The 21,280-nt window shown below is 36.2% G+C and overlaps 1 protein-coding gene across 4 annotated transcripts in view; it reads left to right on the top strand.

Annotated features, from left to right (window-relative positions):
• The window catches only part of LOC143230018 (transcription factor AP-2-epsilon-like), a 162,035-nt gene that overhangs the window by 91,484 nt on the left and 49,271 nt on the right, over window positions 1-21,280 (top strand). For 2 of the 4 annotated variants that reach the window (XM_076462967.1, XM_076462963.1), the window contains exons 3-4: window positions 18,147-18,207; window positions 19,432-19,654. In XM_076462967.1, coding sequence (XP_076319082.1) covers window positions 18,147-18,207; window positions 19,432-19,654 — 284 coding nt within the window. The remainder of the gene's footprint in view (window positions 1-18,146; window positions 18,208-19,431; window positions 19,655-21,280) is intronic. The other 2 variants (XM_076462965.1, XM_076462966.1) reach the window with 2 other exon arrangements.

Raw genomic sequence — 21,280 nt, 5'->3', positions numbered from 1 at the left:
AGTTCATTAGTCTAAAATGACCTTTACAACGTCTTTAACTCATACTTAATATGATATATAAATTTTACACTCTTTCTTAAAAAAAGTAATTGTGAAATGACTATTGGGATTCTGGAAAGCATCGGGAAAATAGGCTTAGGAGTCAACGCGTTAAAAACCTGTTAGGCTTAAAAACTGTACATTTACGTTGCTGGTCAGTTGATGACTGTATCCAAATGGAAAGTTCAGCAGTGTTATTACCTTTATGACTAACATTACCACTTCGAAGTTGTTCAATCTTGGTTGATGTTGTGGCTCAATAGTCATTTGGTGTCATTCCTTGAAACTTTAATGTTTGTTATGTTCTTCTCAGTACTTGTTTTATTTACAGCCCACCAATAATTTAACGGTAAGTGTGAAGACCTGTAACACCAAAAATATTTCGATGCCCGTCATATTGCTTTGTACCTTGCAATTTGTGTGTGTGTTGGTGTCTTCAAAACAAATTTGAATTATTATGAAACACTGATTCAAGAAATTCAGTAATTAATAGAGTTAATTTCTCGTATTGTTTCTATAATGATTAGAATGCATTGATAGCAATATTTTTGTATTTAATTCTAACAAAATTTTGTGAGGTTCGACCAGATTACGATATTTAAATTAGTTTTAAATCCATATACTAAACAAACAATTCTATAACTATTAAATATCTTAATAAAAATTGTTAACGAAACTTGTATTATAGAAAGGTTAGAATATTTACGTCCAGAATTCAAGTACACTCGTAAATATAGTTGTTTACAGTTTTCAGTTAGTTTGCATGTTTTCAGATAAAACTATTCAAATAATATCGCTTTTAAGGAGTATAGATTTGATTCTTTTTGGCTGATTTTCATTGTTACATAATGCCATTTGCTTAGCACTCTCCAACTTTAAAAAGATAGCTTTGGGAGACAGCACAAAGCATCGCCGTCTCTTTACAGACTGAATGGTGGGGGTTTACTTTTATTCCTATAACACAACTACATATCTAATATGGTGAGCGTAATTGTACTTAATTTATTCTTACCAGTAGCGTAGAGTGAACAAAGAATACACAACCCTGCAGTTCGTTAACCACAAAGAGTGCAACATACTAGAGTGTGTTTGAAAGTATTTATATTACATGTGCAACCTAGAAAACGATTAAAAATTTTTCATCAGCATTCCACCTACCCACCCACCTACCCCCCAAAAAATAGAAAAGCGGAAGGCAGAAAATGGTAATATTTATCTTACTTTTGTTTGTTTGTTTTTGGAATTTCGCGCAAAGCTACACTTGGGCCATCTGCGCTAATTTAGCAGTGTAAGTCTAGAGGGAAGGCAGTTAGTCATCACCACCCACCGCCAACTCTTGGGCTACTCTTCTACCAATGAACAGTGGGATTAACGGCTGAAAGGGCGAGCATGTTTGGTGTGACGGAGATTAGAACCCGCGACTCTCAGATTACGAGTCGAACGCCTTAACCCACCTGGCCATTCCGGGCATCTTATTTTAAAGTGATACACTTTTTAGGTCTAGTTTGGTTTGGTTTGAATTTCGCGCATAGCTACACGGGGGCTATCTGCGCTAGTCGTCCCTAATTTAGTAGTGTAAGGCCAGAGGGAAGGCAGCTACTCATTACCACCCACCGCAAACACTTGGGCTACTCTTTTACCAAAGATTAGTAGGATTGACCGTCACATTATAACACCCCTATGACTTAAAGGGCGAGCATGTTTAGTGTAACGGGGATTCGATCCCACGACCCTCAAATTACGAGTCGAGTGCTTTAACCGCCTGGCCATGCTGGACCTTTTAGATGTAGAGAGGTTTTAGAATTTCGATGACTTAGGCATGAATATACAACTTTAAGAATTCTGTAATCCTGTGAAGAACAGTGCATAATTAGATCCAAGACTTTATGGACCAAAAGTTGGAAATGTTGGAAGAGTTTTGGTATTCTATTTTAAACACGTATCACTAACTTGTAGCAATCACTTATTTTCATAGTATCTATACATATACTAATTAAGAAAGTCTGATTCGTGTTTTCTGTTAACTTGAAACAGTAATTTCTTTGTGTGGAAAACAAACCCTAAATTTTAATCTTAGTTTAAGTCTCGAAGGAATATGCATATATATATATATATATATTCTGTACTCCTACATGTTCATATCTCTAAAATATTTTTATTCGGCCTAGTGAATGATGCTGGCAATGAATGGTGAGTGAACTTTATAGAACCTTGTTTGTGATTGAACATGTAAGGTTTTGTAAGCTTTAATAAACGTCTATTCGAGGGTTATCTGCACTAGCCCCCTCCTTAATGTAGCAGTGTAAGACTTGAGAGAAGGCAGCTAGTCATCACTATCCACCCGCCAACTCTTGGGCTACTCTTTTACCAACAAATAGTGGGATTGACCGTCACATTATAACGCCCCCACGGTTGAAAGAGCGAGCATGTTTGGTGCGAGCGGGATTTGAACCCGCGACCCTCAGATTACGAGTCGAATGCCTTAATACGCTTGTCCACGCCGGGATTACCGTCATTAGTTTCTTGCTCTGATATCATCCACCGAAAAAAAATCTTTGTTTGGACGAAAATAGTATTGGAGCACAGTGAAATTGTACGTGCAATGAATGACGTTGAAGCTTCACGTTTCTTCAGTTTCATCCATTACAGATTCCCCCACCTCCTTACCCCTCTGTGCAGCGTATTGTTTGACAAGGACTTTTTTTATATGGACGTGCTCAGCATGAACAACTACCCGTGGAACAAAAACCTCTCTTCTGAAATGTGAATGGCCTTCGAATCAACGTGTGGAGCATGTCCACCTGCATGGAACTCATCTTAATATATATATATATATATACGTCGTCACACACATATATAATGCAAGTTTATAAGGATTAAATCAGTGAAGTTTATAAAGAATTGCACCACTTACTTTTTGAAACTTTTATACACCAATTTACAAACTACATTTGTATGCAGATATTTGAATTTCTTAGTAAAACCCATGTCATTTTTCTATCTTGATTATTTTTATTTTTACTGTAACAATTTTTACAAAACTACATTTGTTTCATATGTGGATTATAGTCCATAGTCTCTCCACACGACAGTGTCTGATACGATCTTATCAGATATAATATTACATGGTTCGAGTCCCATTACTACAAAAAAAAATAGGAAGGAAAAATGACATCCACGCTCCGTAAATTAAGAATGTGACATATCCCATTGGTCTGAAAAGACCAATCCAAGAGTTTGAAAAACGTTGTTTCGTGTCTGTCACTTCAACAATGGGGGACGACTAGTACGTTGTTTCGTGTTTGTCACTTCAACAATGGGGGACGACTAGTACGTTGTTTCGAGTCTGTCACTTCAACAATGGGGGACGACTAGTACGTTGTTTCGAGTCTGTCACTTCAACAATGGGAGACGACTAGCGCATGAAGTCCTTCTGCGAGAAATTTAGGAAACAAACAAAATATCTTATTTGTCTGATTGTAAAGTTAAATCAGAATCGTAAAATTATTAAATTCATAATAAAATGGTGAGACCTTTACAATAGTAAACCGAATAATAATTTGATCAAAGTAAGAGATTTTTGGCTTTCCAATGAAAAAAAAAAATCCTTAGATGATAGAAGCTCCACAACGGCACAACGGTATGTCTGCGGACTTGCACCGTTAGAAATCGGGTTTCGATACATATGCTAGGTAGAGCACAGATAACCCATTGTGTGGCTTTGTGCTTAATTCTAAACAAACCAACAAAATAATTGCTGAAAATACAAATAAAATCAAAAGAAGCAAATTGAGCTACTTTTTGAATATATTTGACTATTTAATTTTTGTTTATTAGACTATTATGAAAATATTTGTTGTAAAAAATAAACAAGTGCAGTATTATATTCTATTCAGAACTACTGCAGGTATGATTGTCTCTGTATGGCCAGTACACTAGCCAAGTCTTTGTTTACGTTTCTGAGGTGTTTGGTGTGCTGAGGATATATACATATATATATACAATTAAAGATACAGATGTTTGTGTTTTTCTTATAGCAAAGCCACATCGGGCTATCTGATGAGCCCACCAAGGGAAATCGAACCCCTGATTTTAGCGTGTAAATCCGTAGACATACCGCTGTACTAGCGGGGGGGAGCGGGCGGCAAAGATATAGGATACTCTGGTTTCTTCTTTTAGAATAATGAAAGGTGATTTTCTCTTTTGGGTGGTTTGATATTTTTTGTGGTCTTGGCAGAATGTAAGCTTGAAAACAGTTTCAAGTGAAGTTATTTGATGGTCAGAACCGCATTTGCTCTAGATAAAGTTAGTTCTTCGGTTTAACATTTGCCTACGCTACATAACAAGTGAATTTGCTTTTATATTTTATTAATAAAGTTTTCAGTCATTTATTCTCGCTTTACCTCCTGAGAGGTAAAGGTGGCCACCTGGTGGCCCATCTTCTACTTAAATATAAAGCAGATAAACTAGCGGAAAGGCAACTAATTCACAGCACTAATTCTTGGACTTCTGTTATGACTGACCTTAAATCATCGACGGTCACGAAGTGCGAAGTGTGGTTTTACAACAAAAGATTAACGACCATGAACTATCAAATTCAAAGTCTGGGCACACTACCCACTAGAGGACGCTAAATCAAATGTGCTTCTCTGTTTCTCTGTGCATATTTAATCATATTGTTGAGTGTGCATTTTATTGTTACAGATAGGCACTTTTCAAGATCATTAAAAAACATACAACGAGAAAAAGGAAAGAAGAACTGAGTGAGGTGAGACAAAGATGTAAAATGTTGTGTTTATAAATGTTCACAAAATTCAATTTATTACCGAAAATGATATTTCAGCAGATAAAAGAGGAAGACTTGAAATGGAAGCCAAAGAAGGCACGTATATATTTTCTGGGTCATATATTAGGTAGAGATGGATTGTACCCAGTGATTCTAAAAGAACAACAACAATGGTTAAGGACTAATCATAACCTTAAAAAAAACACAAAACATAAATGTTTAAAATTTATGTTATGCTATCGACGTTTCATCCGCATCTCTTCTACAAGATAGACAAATCTGCTTCGAGTGGATACAAATTAAATTGTGATGAATTCTTATGAAACAGCTCGGTTGTTAAAGTCTACTTTTGTTGAAGTTCACGTGTCATTTAATCATTAGCAAGCATGTTATTTTACCTGTATTACTAGCCCGTCATGGCCAGGTGGTTAAGGCGCTCGACTTGTAATCTGAGGGTCTGTTTCGAAGCCTCATCACACCAAATGTGCTCGTACTTTCAGTCGTGGGGGCGCTATAATGTGACGGTCAATCCTACTATACGTTGGTAAAAAGAGTAGCTCAAAAGTTGATGGTGAGTGGTGATTACTAGCTGCCTTCCTTTTGGTCTTACACTACTAAATTATGGAGGGCTAGTGCAGATAGTCCTCGTACAGTTTTACGCGAAATTAAAAAAACAACAACAAATAAACACCTGTGTTATTACTGCCATTACTAGTGTTATTAGAGGAGTATCAGGAATATGTGAGGAGTGGAAACTATATACAAGCCAAACGCTGATAACTCCAAACTCGTAGTGGTACTTCTTGAAGAAAAGATTGACTGCAAAAAAAATATTGTTAAACATTAACTTGATACATTTATTCCTGGCTTTTGCTGCAAAAGCCATATTTTTAACAATCAATGATTTGGTTTCTAAACAGTCAGCCGAAAAGCTTATATACTTCTATTCTTAAAAATAATTTTTTATTTTTTGCCGAAAATACAATGACCTTTTCTGCCTGTCTGGTGCATTTTTAAAATATGTTATGGCCGAATAACCTATGCTTCTGAATGAGAAAGCTGCTAATAGAGCGGATAAAGCACCAGAGCACTAAGACTATGAAAGTTCTGATCACTGGTGCCATAGGAACATTTCCACATTTTGAGTCAGTAGCGGAACTGAATTTATTCATATAGATCACCATCAGTAGAAGGAAAAAGAAATTGTGTGTGTGTTGTTGAAGGATGGCACACAAGGATGGCATCACGCTTCACTTTCGAGAGCATCATAAGTACAAGAAAATTTGTTTTCTTATTAAATAAAAGTGTGGTCAATGAAGGAAATACCCCATCCTCTGAAAAATGTACTTACATCACATGAGCCATCATCATTATGAATTCTTCTGCTGCAACATCTGAAGTGAAAAACCAGTTTACTCACTATTGTCCACGAAGTCAATACCCAAAGATTATATTATACTGAATATATTATGATATTAAAATGATAAACAGAGCTATGATGTTTTTTTACCAGAGACTTAAGCTATTTTGAAAAAGGGTGAGGACACTAAAAGAGCCAGGGACCTCAATAGGGGATGATGTCCTGCGAGACGAATTGGATAACATACATCAAAAACACTAAAAGAAGAAGTAATTGAAGAATCGTTGGTTAAATGGAGATTTGGATTGTTTTAGCGGCCATTTTGTGGTAATATATGCAGAGTAAAATAAACAGAGAAATAACGTATACATGTTCGCATTTTTCTCCAACATATCTGAGTCCTTGAATTTTACGTTGAAGTAAGTTCAAAATGGAACTTTGCAAAACATTAAAAATTCAAGCCTCTATTTAACAAAACTCTCTCCCTATTTGTGTGTGAGTGTGTGTCTACGTATAACTGGCAGACCACTAGACCGATTGTTACCAAATATGGCATTTACCTCTAAGGTTCCCAGAGAATAACATCAGGGGATTGGTGTTCGGATCTTACACTCTATAATCTTTAACCCTCTCTGTTTTCACCGTGTTGGTAGTGCTTCTAACTAGCTAATTGCTGAACTAATTGTCACCAGATCTGGTATGTACCTTAATCTATATATGGGGTAGGATTCAACATTCGTTTCTAGTCCTCTTAAATTATCACCCGGAGGTTCCTAAGTCTTTCCTGTCTGCTGTAAAAGCACTTCAGGTTAAACATATGTATCCTTCTGTAGGTACATAAAACTTGTTGCCATGTTTCTTTTGACATCTTTAGTGAAAGAAGACAGTAGAGGTATGGAGGTAATATTTAGATAAAGTTTAAAGTTGATAAATGCAGGGTTGTACAAATTAAATGGTGGTACTACATTCAGAAACACCTACTTTGTTTGGGAATTTTAGAGTAAAAATATCTGCAACCATTAAACCACTAAGTTAGCTAAAAATACAAAAGATATATCATGAATTTAATTCGGTTTGTTTTGAATTTCGCGCAAAGCTATACGAGGGATATCTGCTAGTTTAGCAGTATAAGACCAGACGGAAGGCAGCTAGTCATCACCACCCACCGCCAACCCTTGAACTACTCTTTTACCAACGAATAATGGGATTGACCGTCACATTATAACGCTCCCACGGCTGAAAGGGCGAGCATGTTTGGTACGACGGGGATTCGAACCCGCAGATTACGCGTCTAGTACCTTAACCACCTGGCCTTGCCGCACCGAGTATAATTTGAAACTTTGCATTTTAAATTCAACTTCGCCCCCCCCCCCAGTGGCTCAGCGGTATGTCTGCGGACTTACAACGCTACAAACCGGGTTTCGATACACGTGGTGGGCAGAGCACAGATAGCTCAATAAGTAGCTTTGTGCTTAATTCAAAACAACAACAACAAAAATTCAACTTGCTAATTTTGAGACGCGCATGTACTTAGTTTTATTCATTGCAATATAAGCAACTGACGAAAAATTAATGCTTAACTTGTCCTTTGAATTATTAACTGTTTATGTTAGAAAACTCTCTAATTTACTAATCCTGCATCAAACCGGAAATACGAGATAAAATTAAACTATATATGGCCTAAAAGTCTAAAACATTTTTGTTTATACAAATGGAATGTAAAAATAGATGAAATGTGAAGGTATATGCAATTTAAAAAAATGTACAACCTTTAAACTTATCACGTTTGTGCACTGAAAATGTTGCAGGTTTCACAGCAATTAAATTTTAATAGTCTATAACTTTTTAAAAATTAAAATTTATTACTATGTAAAGTCTGAAAGATTTTTTTCTTTTTCTTCGAGTGTAGAGCTCTTTCTATGGAAGTTTTACTTATGTATGTGCTTTATTATGCGTAACAATCACTTTCCATTTTTATTTTTACCAATCTTTGTTGTAAGGAAAGTCGAGCGCTACAAAATGGTTAGCATATTTGTGTGTGGACCTGAGGATTTGCAATTCGTGTCTCGTTACAGCGGTTGGCTAAAATAAATGTTATCTTCAAAGAGTTACTTATTAGTTGACTGCTGCAGATATGACTAGTCTTGTAATTACGTTTTTGTGATATCTGACGAATGTAGAAATCAAGATGTTGGAAACTGTGGTTTCCTCTTTTGGGCAATATAACTGGTTTCTTGTTGTGCGTAATTTACATTCTAGGAAGCTCTTTCAGAATTTGGATTTAATTGTTGTTCTAAGGGGAGTTAATTATTGGTTAGATTCGATATGGCTTGGCTATTGGTTCTTGAGATTCTGTCCTAAGTTGCTGCATAATCGGACAGAAAGAAAAAGTAAACAGTTTCCCATTTGTGTTCTCTAAATGACAAACTAAGAGCCAGTTTTCTGTTGTTTTGTTCATAAGTAGTTTTCTTTGTTTCCTTGTAAAACAGTTATGTCCGTTTTTTTGTCAAAATTTTGTCAAAAGTTTAAGAATATTCATTTTATAAACACTTAGCACTTAAATGGTAGTTTCAGTTTTACCTTTTAAAACGACACGTTTAAGAATCTTTGTTTTTGAATTTCGAGCAAAGCTACACGAGGGCTATCTGCGCTAGGTGTCCCTAATTTAGCAATATAAGACTAGAGGGAAGGCAATTAGTCATTACGACTTACCACTAACTCTTGAGCTACTCATTTATTGACGAAGAGTGGGATTTATCTCACTTTGTAACGCCCCCACGGCTGAAAGTGAGAGCATCTTTGATGCAACAGGGATTCGAACGCTTTAACCACCTGGCTATGTTGGGCCTGAATATTCGTTCAAACTATGAAAATGAAACGGGAACTTCAAGCAAAATGATTGTATTAAAAAACACCTCAGGGAAACAGTTAGTCAAAGTCAAATATTAAAAACTAAAACTTTGTAGAAATTTCACTATTCAATGGCGTCAATTATTCTAGTATTGTAACCACAGAGACAATATAAGATCAATACGTTTGTGGACTACTGTTAGTTTTAAAAAAAGGGCCATGCATGGCCAGGTGGTTAAGGCGCTCAACACTTAGTCCGAGGTTCGCGGGTTTGAATCCCTATCGCACTAAACATGCTCGCCCTTTCAGCATGGTAGCATTATAATGTGACGGCCAATCTCACTATTCGTTGGTAAAAGAGTAGCCCACAAGTTTGCAGTGGGTGGTAATGACTAGCTGCCTTCTCTTTAGCCTTAAACTGCAAAATTTAGGACGGCTAGCGCAGATAGCCCTCGTGTAGCTTTCCGCGAAATTCATAATAAACAAAACAAACAAACAAAATACATGTAACATATAAAACACATTTTGTGTTTTCCTCTTGTGCAGCTGCCATGCGACACAAACTTTAAAATAAATGCAGAAATGATTGGTGTCTCTCTGAATTGTTATGCATTATTAGTGATTTATTTGCGCATGATAAAACTTGCGCATTTGATCGCGTGTTTAGTATGCTGTAATTATCGAAACTATTACAATACTCGTGCTCAGTTCATCTCGTTATTTAAAAACCAGTAAAAAAATTTTGATTCCAAAGCGTCGGACTTGCGTCTGTTTTTGCGATTTTTTTTAATGAAGTAGAAATGTTATTAGTCTAAAACATACGTCTTCGTTTTCCGAGAAATAAGTTCAAAAACATTTTTAACTTATTAAAACGTAATATAATTAGCCATAAAATCCAGTTCAGTGACTTTAAGTTCAATAGCATATCTTTCGTGTAACTTTATCATTATGTTTCAACCGGTTATTATTATTATTATTAGCTCGACCTTGCTACTGCCTGATTTCAGATTATAATAGGTTTAGAGATAGGGTGTGTACATGTATATATTTTTTTTAATATTTTAAACTACTGCTAAAATTAGCTATAAAGAAGTTGCATTAGCATCTCTCGCAACGTATCTTTACCCTGTTTTCGAACAATTAGAACGCCAGTTTGCTGGGTTCATGTGCGATAGTCGGTTTCACGATTTATTTGACAAATCTAATTGCTTGGCGTGTCCTGAACGAATCATTAAGTGTTGCAGCAACACTGATAGGAGAACGTGTCAATTCAGTACATATACATATATGTATATATATTAGTGAAATTAAATAATTACATTTAAATATATAAACTTAAAAACTTAAACATTTATAATATAATTAATCAGAGGTTGGAATTTCCTCTTCTTAACGCAGTTCGTCCTCATGATTTTGTTTACTTCATTTAAATGTATTTATTTAATTTTGCCAAGCGTCTTAAGGCGTGCGACTCGCAATCCGAGGGTCGCGGGTTTGCATCCCCGTCCCGCCAAACATGCTCGCCCTTTCAGCCGTGGGGACGTTATAATGTGACGGTCAATCCCACTATTCGTAGGTAAAAGAGTAGCCCAAGAGTTGGCGGTGGGTGGTGATGACTAGCTGCCTTCACTCTAGTCTTACACTGTTAAATTAGGGACGGCTAGCACAGATAGCCCTCGAGTAGCTTTGTGCGAAATTCAAAAACAAACAAAACAAACAAACAAACTAAAAATGATAAATTTATTTTTGTCCAGTATTGTTATTTATTTATGTGTGTGTATGTTTTTATTATTCATTTCAAGAAAACCAAAACCTATAAATGAACAAATAATACATTCGTTTCAAGTTCTCGCACCCAAAAGTATCAGGAAAAAAACATGATTTTTTCTTGTATGTATTCCAGTTATACGAACAACTCTTTAACTGATTGAATAAAAAGAAAGATAAAGCATATGAATTAATTAATTATTCTCATGTTTATAGAAAGGTAAAAAGAGTTTGGCTAATTATTGGATAAGTCATTGATATGTGGAAACTCGCCTCAGTAGAGAGACTTATTCCCTAGTCACACTTTTAAAGATTCGTTCAACTTGTTAAAAATAACATGTTTTACGTCCCCAAGCTAACCTGCAAGTTAGCGGCTTTGTTAATGCCTACTCGATTGTGAGAACTGGGTTATCATAGAAACCGACGTCCAAAACAGAGCTAATTCTAGCCCGGCATGTTGTACTAAATTCAGGTCCGTTATTTATTTGGACTAATTCTCTGTATCAAGAACCTTTTTAGAAATCTTTTTTTTTCTTCAAGAAATGAATTCTAGTTAATTCATTGTGACAAAAAGGAAATTTTGATTGTGTGTATTTTCTTATAGTAAAGTCACATCTGCTGAGTTCACCGAGTGTGTGCACTTGATTTGTTATTGAAATATACTTCTGACCTCGCATCTTAGATCGAACCCGTGTCACATCTGGAAGTTGGGGATATCCTTATGGTACGAAGTGGAAGTTGTTTCATGCGTAACGTTTGTGCTCAGGAACGAAAAAAACATAATTCTGAAATGGATAATGGTTTTCTATATTTTCTCTCAAGTAAACGTTTCCTCTGATAATTATGAAAAATGTCTTTTCAACATCCGTGCAAAGCAATTATGTTGAAAAGGCATTTTTCATAATTATCAGAGAAATGTAATGAGAAGTCGTCATCAAAGAAAGGAAAAGCATATATATTAATAAACGAATGGAATTTTGGCGAGAGTAGGGGGTTTATTCGTAATCCTCCAACTCTTCCTCAGCTAAGAGCTTGCTTGGATAGCAGTAACAATAAAGATATGCCATCAAAATATACGTGTAGTAGAAATGACCGTATAACTTGTGCTATCGTATACAAATATGTAAATCCGCGCAAGAATGTTACAAAAAATATGAAGTAACTATAAATGTCGTTCACGTGAGAATTAGGAGAGACATGTAGAGGAAGTAGAAGCGAAAAAATGAAAATAACTTTCTAATGTTAGAGTACAGATGATCTGCAGTTGTTTTCTGATACGTTTGATTATCGTTTTATTAACGTTAATTTGTTCGTACCTTTCTATTTCAAGTTTTTTATTGTTGGGTTTATTTTGAATTTTGCGCAAAGCTACACGAGGGCTATCTGCGCTAGCCGTCCCTACTTTAGCAGTGTACGACTACAGGGAAGGCAGCTAGTCATCACCCCCCCCCCACCTCTGCCAACTCTTGGGCTAATCTTTTACCAACGAATAGTAGGATTGACCGTCACATAATAACGCCCCCACGGCTGAAAGGGCGAACATGTTTGGTGTGATGGGGGATTCGAACCCGCGACCCTCAGATTAAGAGTCGAGTGCCTTATGTATCTGGCCATGCCGGGCAGTTTTTTCTTTTTATAGTAAGGAAGAACATTTTTCCGAAAAGATCTGACGTTTGGGTCACCATCGAAACGTCGTACCTGTTGAAAAAATATTCTTTCTTACTTTAAAAGTTGTAACTTGCAATAAAATATTACATTTAATCAGTGTGTAAACTCAAAACAAAAATACTATTCTTACGTTGTTGTTTTTTATGAATGTTTTAATATGAGCTGAACTCGGTAACAAGCTCCAAACAAATCATTTTCATAAAAGAAGACAATCTAAACACGTGAAAGAACAAGGGTAGTAACAGAGAAATATATTTAGTTAATAATACATAATTATGCTGGAAAATTTATTACGTATTCATAAAATGTCTTGAATACATTGGTATAGAAGCTTTGTCTTACCGCGCGTAATAAACTGGAATCACAATTCGAAGTGGGTCACAAAAAAACAAGTGCTTTCTGGAACTTAAGCCTACTTGTGAGTGGTTTTGCTTGAAAGCTTTAATTTTACCCCTTGTGGTATTGCATAACTGAGACAATTTTATTTGTATATGTAAGTGATAATAACTTCGTAGTACAACTCTTGGAGAGTTGGGGATTCTGATGACAGTGCACTCTAATAAGTTCTTGGGTCACTGGGCTTTGTAGCCTTAGGCTAAGTGAGGTTAACGTGTGGATTTACGTCATGTATGTTACCTAAAGCTATGGCGTTTTGAAAGCTCAGTTTATTATGTTAAGAAAGCATTGGATGAACGCGAAAATTGGTCGCTTACGCTAATAAATGTTAGATTTAATTTGCAGTTTCCATTGTAATGTCTTAACGACAACAACAACAAAGAAATTGAAAAATTGGATTGGTCCCTAAATGAACATTAAAATTACGTCTGGTGTTGATTGGAATGATTTGCTGCGAATGAGTTCCTGTTGCGAGTTAATCTCAATTAAACATTTTCAGTAGAAATGCACATAAAACAGGATTCATAATGTGTATACGTGGTTTAGAAATGGATTGGTAATTCTAGTTATTTTCCTCATGATAGATTAGCTCGGCTATTAAACTAATGGGACTGAACCTTTTGAAGAACAGACTGTTCAAGCTACTGTTAAGATTTTCAAGCTACGCAGATTTGTTGCTGGACCTCACAAGGTTCCTTTAACATCTTTTAACAAAATAAGAAAAAGGGTCCCACATGGTCAGGTGGTTAAAGCACTAGACTCGCAATTCGAGGGTCACGGGTTCGAATTCCCGTCACACCAAACATGCTCACTCTTTCAGCCGTGGGAGCGTTATAATGTGACGGTCAATCCCACTATTCGATGGTAAAAGAGTATCCCAAAAGTTGGCAGTGGGTGTTGATGACTAGCTACCTTTTCTCTAGTCTTACACTGCTAAATTAGGAACGGCTAGCACAGATAGCCCTCGCGTAGCTTTGCGCGAAATTTAAAAATAAACAAACAAATAAGAAATAAAAACTTCTCACAGAGTTTGCTTATTAGATGGCAAGTACAATGGCACAAAAGTTTTGTAGAAACTTTAAGAACGCCCTATGTATATAAATAAATCATAGCATATACTGTATAAGGGTGACTTTGAAAGAGGCGGATGTAGAGGTGCTTTCTGTTACCCGTTTTCAGCAACGAGCTCGTAATGCTCTTCCACAGTGTTTCATATTATTAAATAATTTACGGTCATTTGTCGCGTTATAGAAAATGCAATAAAGTTGTTTATTTTCTTTTGTGTGACGCCACCTATGAATACAGTTGATGTTAACTTACGCCAAAGATAATAAATGCTGAATAACAGCAATAACAGTTATTGGAGGTATTATTAACCCCATTAACATGCTCCTTGTTCCGAACTATCATCCCACAAAGTTTGGCTGAGATTAACCCAACGACTTAAGAGTAGTTAGGTCATGGACAAATTGACAAACATATTTTTGTGATTCACATATATAGAAATATGGATTGTAGGAAACTGAGTTATAACCCCCTTTTTGTAAGTTGTTAAGCAACTGCAAATATATTCACACACATGTCAATAACCACGTTAGCAGCTAATAGTAGGAATCGTGATGAAACAAAACTACATGAAACTACATGCATATTTATGGAGTGAATCAAAATTTCACCAGTTCAATGAATTTTCGTGTAATATATACAGTTTAAACTAATAGTATTCGAGCTCTCTATATTTTATAAATGTATGTCTGTCAGTGCTCGTGTTTCACAGAATTATATTAATCATTTTTTTTCGTTTTTATTAAAATCAATATTGGTTGATATATTTGCATACAGTTGGTCTAAGCATGAAGGGAGTCTCTCATTTCATGTGAGTTAGGACGCCCAAGTCGCAATCTGAGTGTCATGGGTTCAAATCTCTGTCACACCAAACATGCTCACCCTCTTAGCCTTAAAGACGATATAATGTGACGGCCAATCTACTATTTTTGATAAAAGAGTAGTCCTAAGGATTGGAAGTATTGACTAGTTGTCTTCCCTGTCCTAAGGATTGGAAGTATTGACTAGTTGTCTTCCCTGTCCTAAGAATCGGAAGTATTGACTACTTCTCTTCCCTGTCCTAAGAATCGGAAGTATTGACTAGTTGTCTTCTCTTTAGTCTATCACTGTTAAATTAGGGGCTGTCAGCGCAAATACCCCTCTTTAGCCTTGTGTGAAATTCGAACCAAACCTTTAAAAGGGACCATTTATACTCATATTGTAGAGCGTAAGAGATCCTGAGAAAACGGAGTGCAAAGCTATGACGTTTGATATAACATTGTGTTCAAATAAAAGCTAGCATAGTTTTGCGAGCATTTTACTTATTCTTGGCTCTGCCAAAAACTTCTTTTGAATGAAACCAAAACTTATTTGGTCGTTTGGGTTGTAACTATTACTGTTTTCTCATTTCTCTCCTAAGTAATAAAATATCTTTTTTTTTAAGAATGTTTTTTGTAATTAAGCACAAAACTACGCAATGAGTTATCCGTGCTCTGTCTATCACGGGTATCGAAACCAGGTTTTTAATGGTGAGAGTCCCCAGATATAACGCTAAGGCACGGGGGGATGGTTTTGAAGAATGATAAATATAATTGCTTTGAGATATATCATTTTTCAACAGAGTCGGATGTGGGTCGTAATGTACAAGGATCCTGACGCGACACTCCACACTTTGAGCTTAGGGTGCATTATAAAAATATCAGTAAATTGCGTTATTCGGTTCAAAGTTAGGTATAACATTCGTGACAGCGAGTGCTGACTGGCTACTTTTCTTTCATCAATAATTCATAATTAATTAAAAGTACTCCTGAAATGTAGTCTACTATTACCTAAGGATACACCTTTAGGGATCTCTCACCTGACCTTTTAGCTCATGGGCGCATATACGAGGTCTGTTCAAAAAATACGCGGACTGTTTGAATTGCGCGGCTCCAGTTGGTTCCAAGGAAATCCGCTTGGTGTCGCTAGGTTCGCACAGATCAGCTGATTACGACGCCATTTCCCGATTGCAGATATCTTCATTTGTGTATTAGCTACGCGGTTTTAAGTGAAGTGCGATTTTTTCGTTTGGCGGATTTCAGAATGAATGACCTGAAGGAGCAACGACTTGCTGTGAAATTTTGTGTTAAACTTGGAAAATCTGCAACTGAAACTTTTGCTATGCTTAACACGGCTTACGGTGATGTTGCTATGAAGCGTACGGCATGTTTCAAGTGGCATGAACGTTTTAAGGATGGTCGACAGTCCATTGAAGATGATGAGCGTCCTGGACGTCCTTCCACGCCAACTGACGACCCACACGTCGACAAAATCAACACCCTGGTGCGGGAAAATCGACGTCTGACTGTCAGGGAGCTTGCTGAAGAGTGTGGGATATCAGTTGGATCTTGTTACGAGATTTTGACCGAAAAATTGAAGATGCACCGCGTTGCTGCGAAATTTGTGCCTCAGAACTCGTGAGTTTTTGGCCAAACACTCGATCACTGTTCTTCCCCACCCACCCCCTGTTCACCTGACCTTGCTCCTTGCGATTTTTGCTTGTTTCCCAAACTCAAAAGACCCCTGAAAGGAAGAAGATTTGAGACGATTCCCGAGATTAAGGCAAATGTGACGAAGGAGCTGGAGGACATTACAAAAGAAGCGTACCAGGACTGTTTTAACAAGTGAAAACACCGTTGGAATAAGTATGTGCGTTGGGGAGGAGAGTACTTTGAAGGGGTCCCAGACCTGTAACTTCTAAATAAAGTACATTTTGTTTTATGACGTCAGTCCGCGTATTTTTTGAACAGCCCTCGTATGCTGAAAAATATCACTTTGAACTACACGTTCTTTTCCCCACAGACTGTTGCAGATTTAAGACAGAATATATGTAAGCCTAAGGCAAATTATTGTTTTTGAAGCCTTTATTTCAATACCAGAAAACATCAGTTTTCAAGTTTTACCAGCCTTAGCCTAGATATTCAAATCAAAAACATCTGTCCCACTTTCATTTTTCTCGTTTTTTGTTATGTGTGGTACATTGTTTAATATTGTGTGAAAAACTGAACAACACTATTTAGCGTTTTTTTTTTCCTTTTATGGGCCTGGCATGGCCTAGCGCGTTAAGGCGTGCGCTTCGTAATCTGAGGGTCGCGGGTTCGCGCCAAAACATGCTCGCCCTCCCAGCCGTAGGGGCGTTATAATGTGACGATCAATCCCACTATTCGTTGGTAAAAGAGTAGCCCAAGAGTTGGCGGTGGGTGGTGATGACTAGCTGCCTTCCCTCTAGTCTTACACTGCTAAATTAGGGACGGCTAGCACAGATAGCCCTCGAGTTGCTTTGTGCGAAATTCCAAAAACAAAACTTTCCTTTTATAAAAAGATGCCATCTAGGGTTGATCGGAGGGCTGAATCAGTCTTTAAAAAATAGTGTAGAACAATTAAAGCTGAAATTAAAGGACAATAGAGTAAAGAGTTTTACATATCATTATTGTTCGTGTATTACCTACTACGAACTTGGAGTCTCACCACATCGTTATAGTGCATATTGCCACATTCTGTCATGCTGTGCCTGACAGCCGCGCAACTTGAATATAGCCCTACAATGTAGTTTCATAATACTGCCGCGTCGTAATCACACCACAACTTTTATTGTTTTCCAAAATCTATCTAGTGTACAAGGGCGACGATTTCCAAGACTTGAGCTCAAAAGTCTGGTCAAACAGAAATTCATAGGCGCTGTATCTGGTGCCTTGACCAGTATGTCTTCGCATGGAATAACATGAATACCCGTTTTATTCTTCTGTTTTTTTAGGTATGTGACGGTCGATTGAATATGTCGTGGAAAAAAAAAACTTGTATACACACAACTTGTGTTATATTTCCTATTACTACACGCCATACTTTGTTTACCACGGCATGAGTACGACTTAATACAAGTCTTTTTTTGGATGGTCCTGGTATCCATAGGTGATCCATGTTCTTTTGTTTTCTAATTTTATTAAGTATAAGGGATAACCCCTTTCAAACAGAGTTGTAAATATTGGTGGCATCGCACTGCACACGAAGTGCAGTTCTGTTAAAAGCTCTTCTGTGCGATTTTATATCGACTGCAACTGTCATGTGATTTGCTGATTTGCAAATCTAAAATACTTTTAACGTAACTTAGTTAACCCTTCATATACTCAAGTAAGATACAAGATGTGGTGAATGTGTGTATTTAGTTTAGGTTTCCAACATAACTATTTTTATGTGTAGGCTGTAGGAGTTGAAGATGCCGCCAATATATTTGGAGGAGACAATAATGCCATAAGAAAAGGTAAGTTCTCATCTTATTTATATAACCTCGATTAAAACACAATAAACACACAAATGTCAGCTTTCTTTACAAAATTATGCCATGTTTTTGTAATGCAAATGTTTAATTTAAAGTATGTTTCGTCTAAAACAAGTACACGTGCATACAGTTTGCTAATATATCTCTTCATACTCTTGATATAGTTTTATTACTGAATGCGATTGCTCCATTGTTAAGAGACCTTGTACTAAGACAATATTAAACGATTTAATACTGAAACTGATAAGATATGTAATACGAATAACTGCTTCTATTTGCTTAACCTTTCACAAAACCTAAGGATTATTTGTATATGATTATTGTTGTTATTTTTCCAGAGTATTAACTATTTGTTACAAGAGCATAAACTAGTTTTAATATTTATTTTTGTAACATTTAACTATTTTCTAATTGTTTCGTTAACTTAGTTTATATTGTCAAGTGTTTAGTTTTTCGTCCTATTACATTATGACGGCTCAGTTTAAATTTTGTTTGGAAGTATAATACAGCACGTATAGTGCAAAAACAAAAACTGCTCACGAAATCTGTCCCGAATGGTGTTCTTCAGCCTATTGCAGAGTAAGGTTCTTTAAAAGTAAGTTAAACGTTGAAATTTTTATTACTAATTCAATAAGTAATGACGCTTAAACGTTCAGCTCTAACTGGTTGATAAAATGTTTATTTATTAGTAACCAATGAGACTAAATAAGCAAATGAAACTGATTGATAAATGTGCTATCAACTGATAATTAACTGGATACAAAGTTATGAATGGTTGATCAAAATGCTACTTATTAATGCTTAATGATACAGAGCTATAATCGGTTAATAAACATGTGACTTAATCTTAACTTCAAGGCACGGAAATATTAGGTTATTTATAAGAGTTACGAAAAGTATTAGTAAGAGATGAATTAGAAACACATGACAACTTATATGAACCACCTGCATTGAGACAAACACCAGAATAGAGCTGTCTAAAAAACGTGAACCAACTTGTATTAAATTTCTATAATCTGATATTGTTTATGATCTAACTCCTTCAAGTGTGTCGAGTGAACGTGTGTTTATAAAAGTAATTAACTTCTGTTACTACACTTCTGTACTTCTCTGCTCAAACTTTTATCTCGTCTTTACGTCTTTCCTTCGTCACGAACTTTCGGTGACTCTCAACTTTCTTCCTCCCTTTCTTCTGATCTACTGGAGGACCGCCACTTCTAACAGGAGTCAAATCAAGATACAGTGACAACTACAGAGACATGGTCGTTACAGGTGTCAGCTCACCCACGGATGTGTTCTGTTCGGTACCAGGCCGCTTGTCTCTACTTAGTTCCACGTCTAAGTACAAAGTGACCATCGGGGAGATCCAACGCCGACTGTCCCCACCAGAGTGCCTCAACGCCTCATTGCTGGGAGGAGTTCTGAGGAGGTAAGTTGTTGTCCCTTGTTTAATACTCCTATGTTGTTCCGACTTAAAGAACTGAGTTATCCTTTTTTTTATCCGAACAGTTTCAAATTCGGTTGTTTTACTGGTGTTTTTTGTTTATTTGTAGGAGGACCAACAAGGCAATACTTACTTCGCTGGTTATTTTTAAATTTAAACTTCAAATTGTTGATTTAAATTACTAATGTTACTAATCACCGTGATTAAGATATTATTATCTCAGACGAATCTACGATTTGTTACTTGATGTATCACGATTTCAAATAGCCTGAAATTTTAATTATAATTTAGAAGTTTATTAAATGTCGATATGAATTAGATTTATGATATTTGTCAACAAGATTAGTACAATTTTCTTTTTTTAACACAAATATATTTTAATATACAAAAACAATATAATTTATAATAACGGTTAACACGAATAGCTTTTCAAATATTGCTTTATATACCAGTTTTACAAACTTACAAACTATAGTGAGTCTTCTCTCTTGTCTAGAAGTGAATATTTTATCGATGGTCAAGGTCCACGACAATAAAAGTAATTCTGAGTTGATACTGTTACTCTTAAGCTGACAAGCCTGGCTGACCTCAGGCCTTTTATAAGCTGACTTTTTACCAACGAAGATATTTATTACCCCCTTAGAAATAATAACGTCCGACGTTAATTCACTGAAGTTGAATGGTTTGTAACATTCGAAATCTATAAACGTTCAGGGTCAAATATCTCTAGTTTTCCGATTAGTAAGCGTTAATCACAATTATAACTTCCGAAGCTTATAGTATACCGACTGTAGCGACCAGCAAATTTCATTGCTGTCTCTTGGCGCGTCAATCTAAAAACTTTTAATAGAGGCTCTACAAAGCTCAATTAGCAACAATACTGGTATTTACTAGTCGCACCAAACATGCTCGCTCTTTCAGCCGTGAGGGCGCTATAATTTGATGGTCAGTTCCACTATCGTTGGTAAAATAGTCGCCAAAGAGTTGGTGATGGGTAGTGACGACTAGCTGCCTTCTCCTCTAGTCTTACACTAATAAATTAGGGACGGATAGCGGAGACAGCCCTCGTGTAGCTTTGTGTGAAATTAAAAAAAACCAACAACAACTTAATTTACATGCGTACATTGTTGATTCTTACTTACGCAATATATATTTAACAATATATGTCACGTGCATCAAACTGAATCAAACGCAGATATTAAAATAAATGTTGTTTTGTTTATTTTAAATTGAAATTTGCGTGGGTTGATGAGAAATAATTGTGTAACTAATATAACGGTTTTATTATTGTCGCCCCGTATTTATTAGAGACACGTGACAACCTGTATAATCTGCTTGCATTAAGAAAACGAAATACAAGTCTATCTAAAAATAAGACTTAAAAATATTACCCCCAAAACATGTATCAAGTTTTTATAATCTGATATTTTTCGTGCCGAACTTGTCTTTACATTTTCACAAGAACAACTCCAAGAGTTTCTTGTTTTCACCTTTTTTGTGTCTTCTTTCAGGATGAAATGTTTATTTTGGGTGATAATATATCAAAGTGAATATGCGTTCATAAGATAAGGGAAGAAAGACATAAAAATCAGTTGCATTTTGTTGGAGAAA

Source organism: Tachypleus tridentatus, chromosome 10 (assembly GCF_004210375.1).
Source record: "Tachypleus tridentatus isolate NWPU-2018 chromosome 10, ASM421037v1, whole genome shotgun sequence".
Taxonomy (NCBI): Eukaryota; Metazoa; Arthropoda; class Merostomata; order Xiphosura; family Limulidae; genus Tachypleus; species Tachypleus tridentatus.
This window is presented reverse-complemented; position numbering and strand designations above follow the sequence as displayed.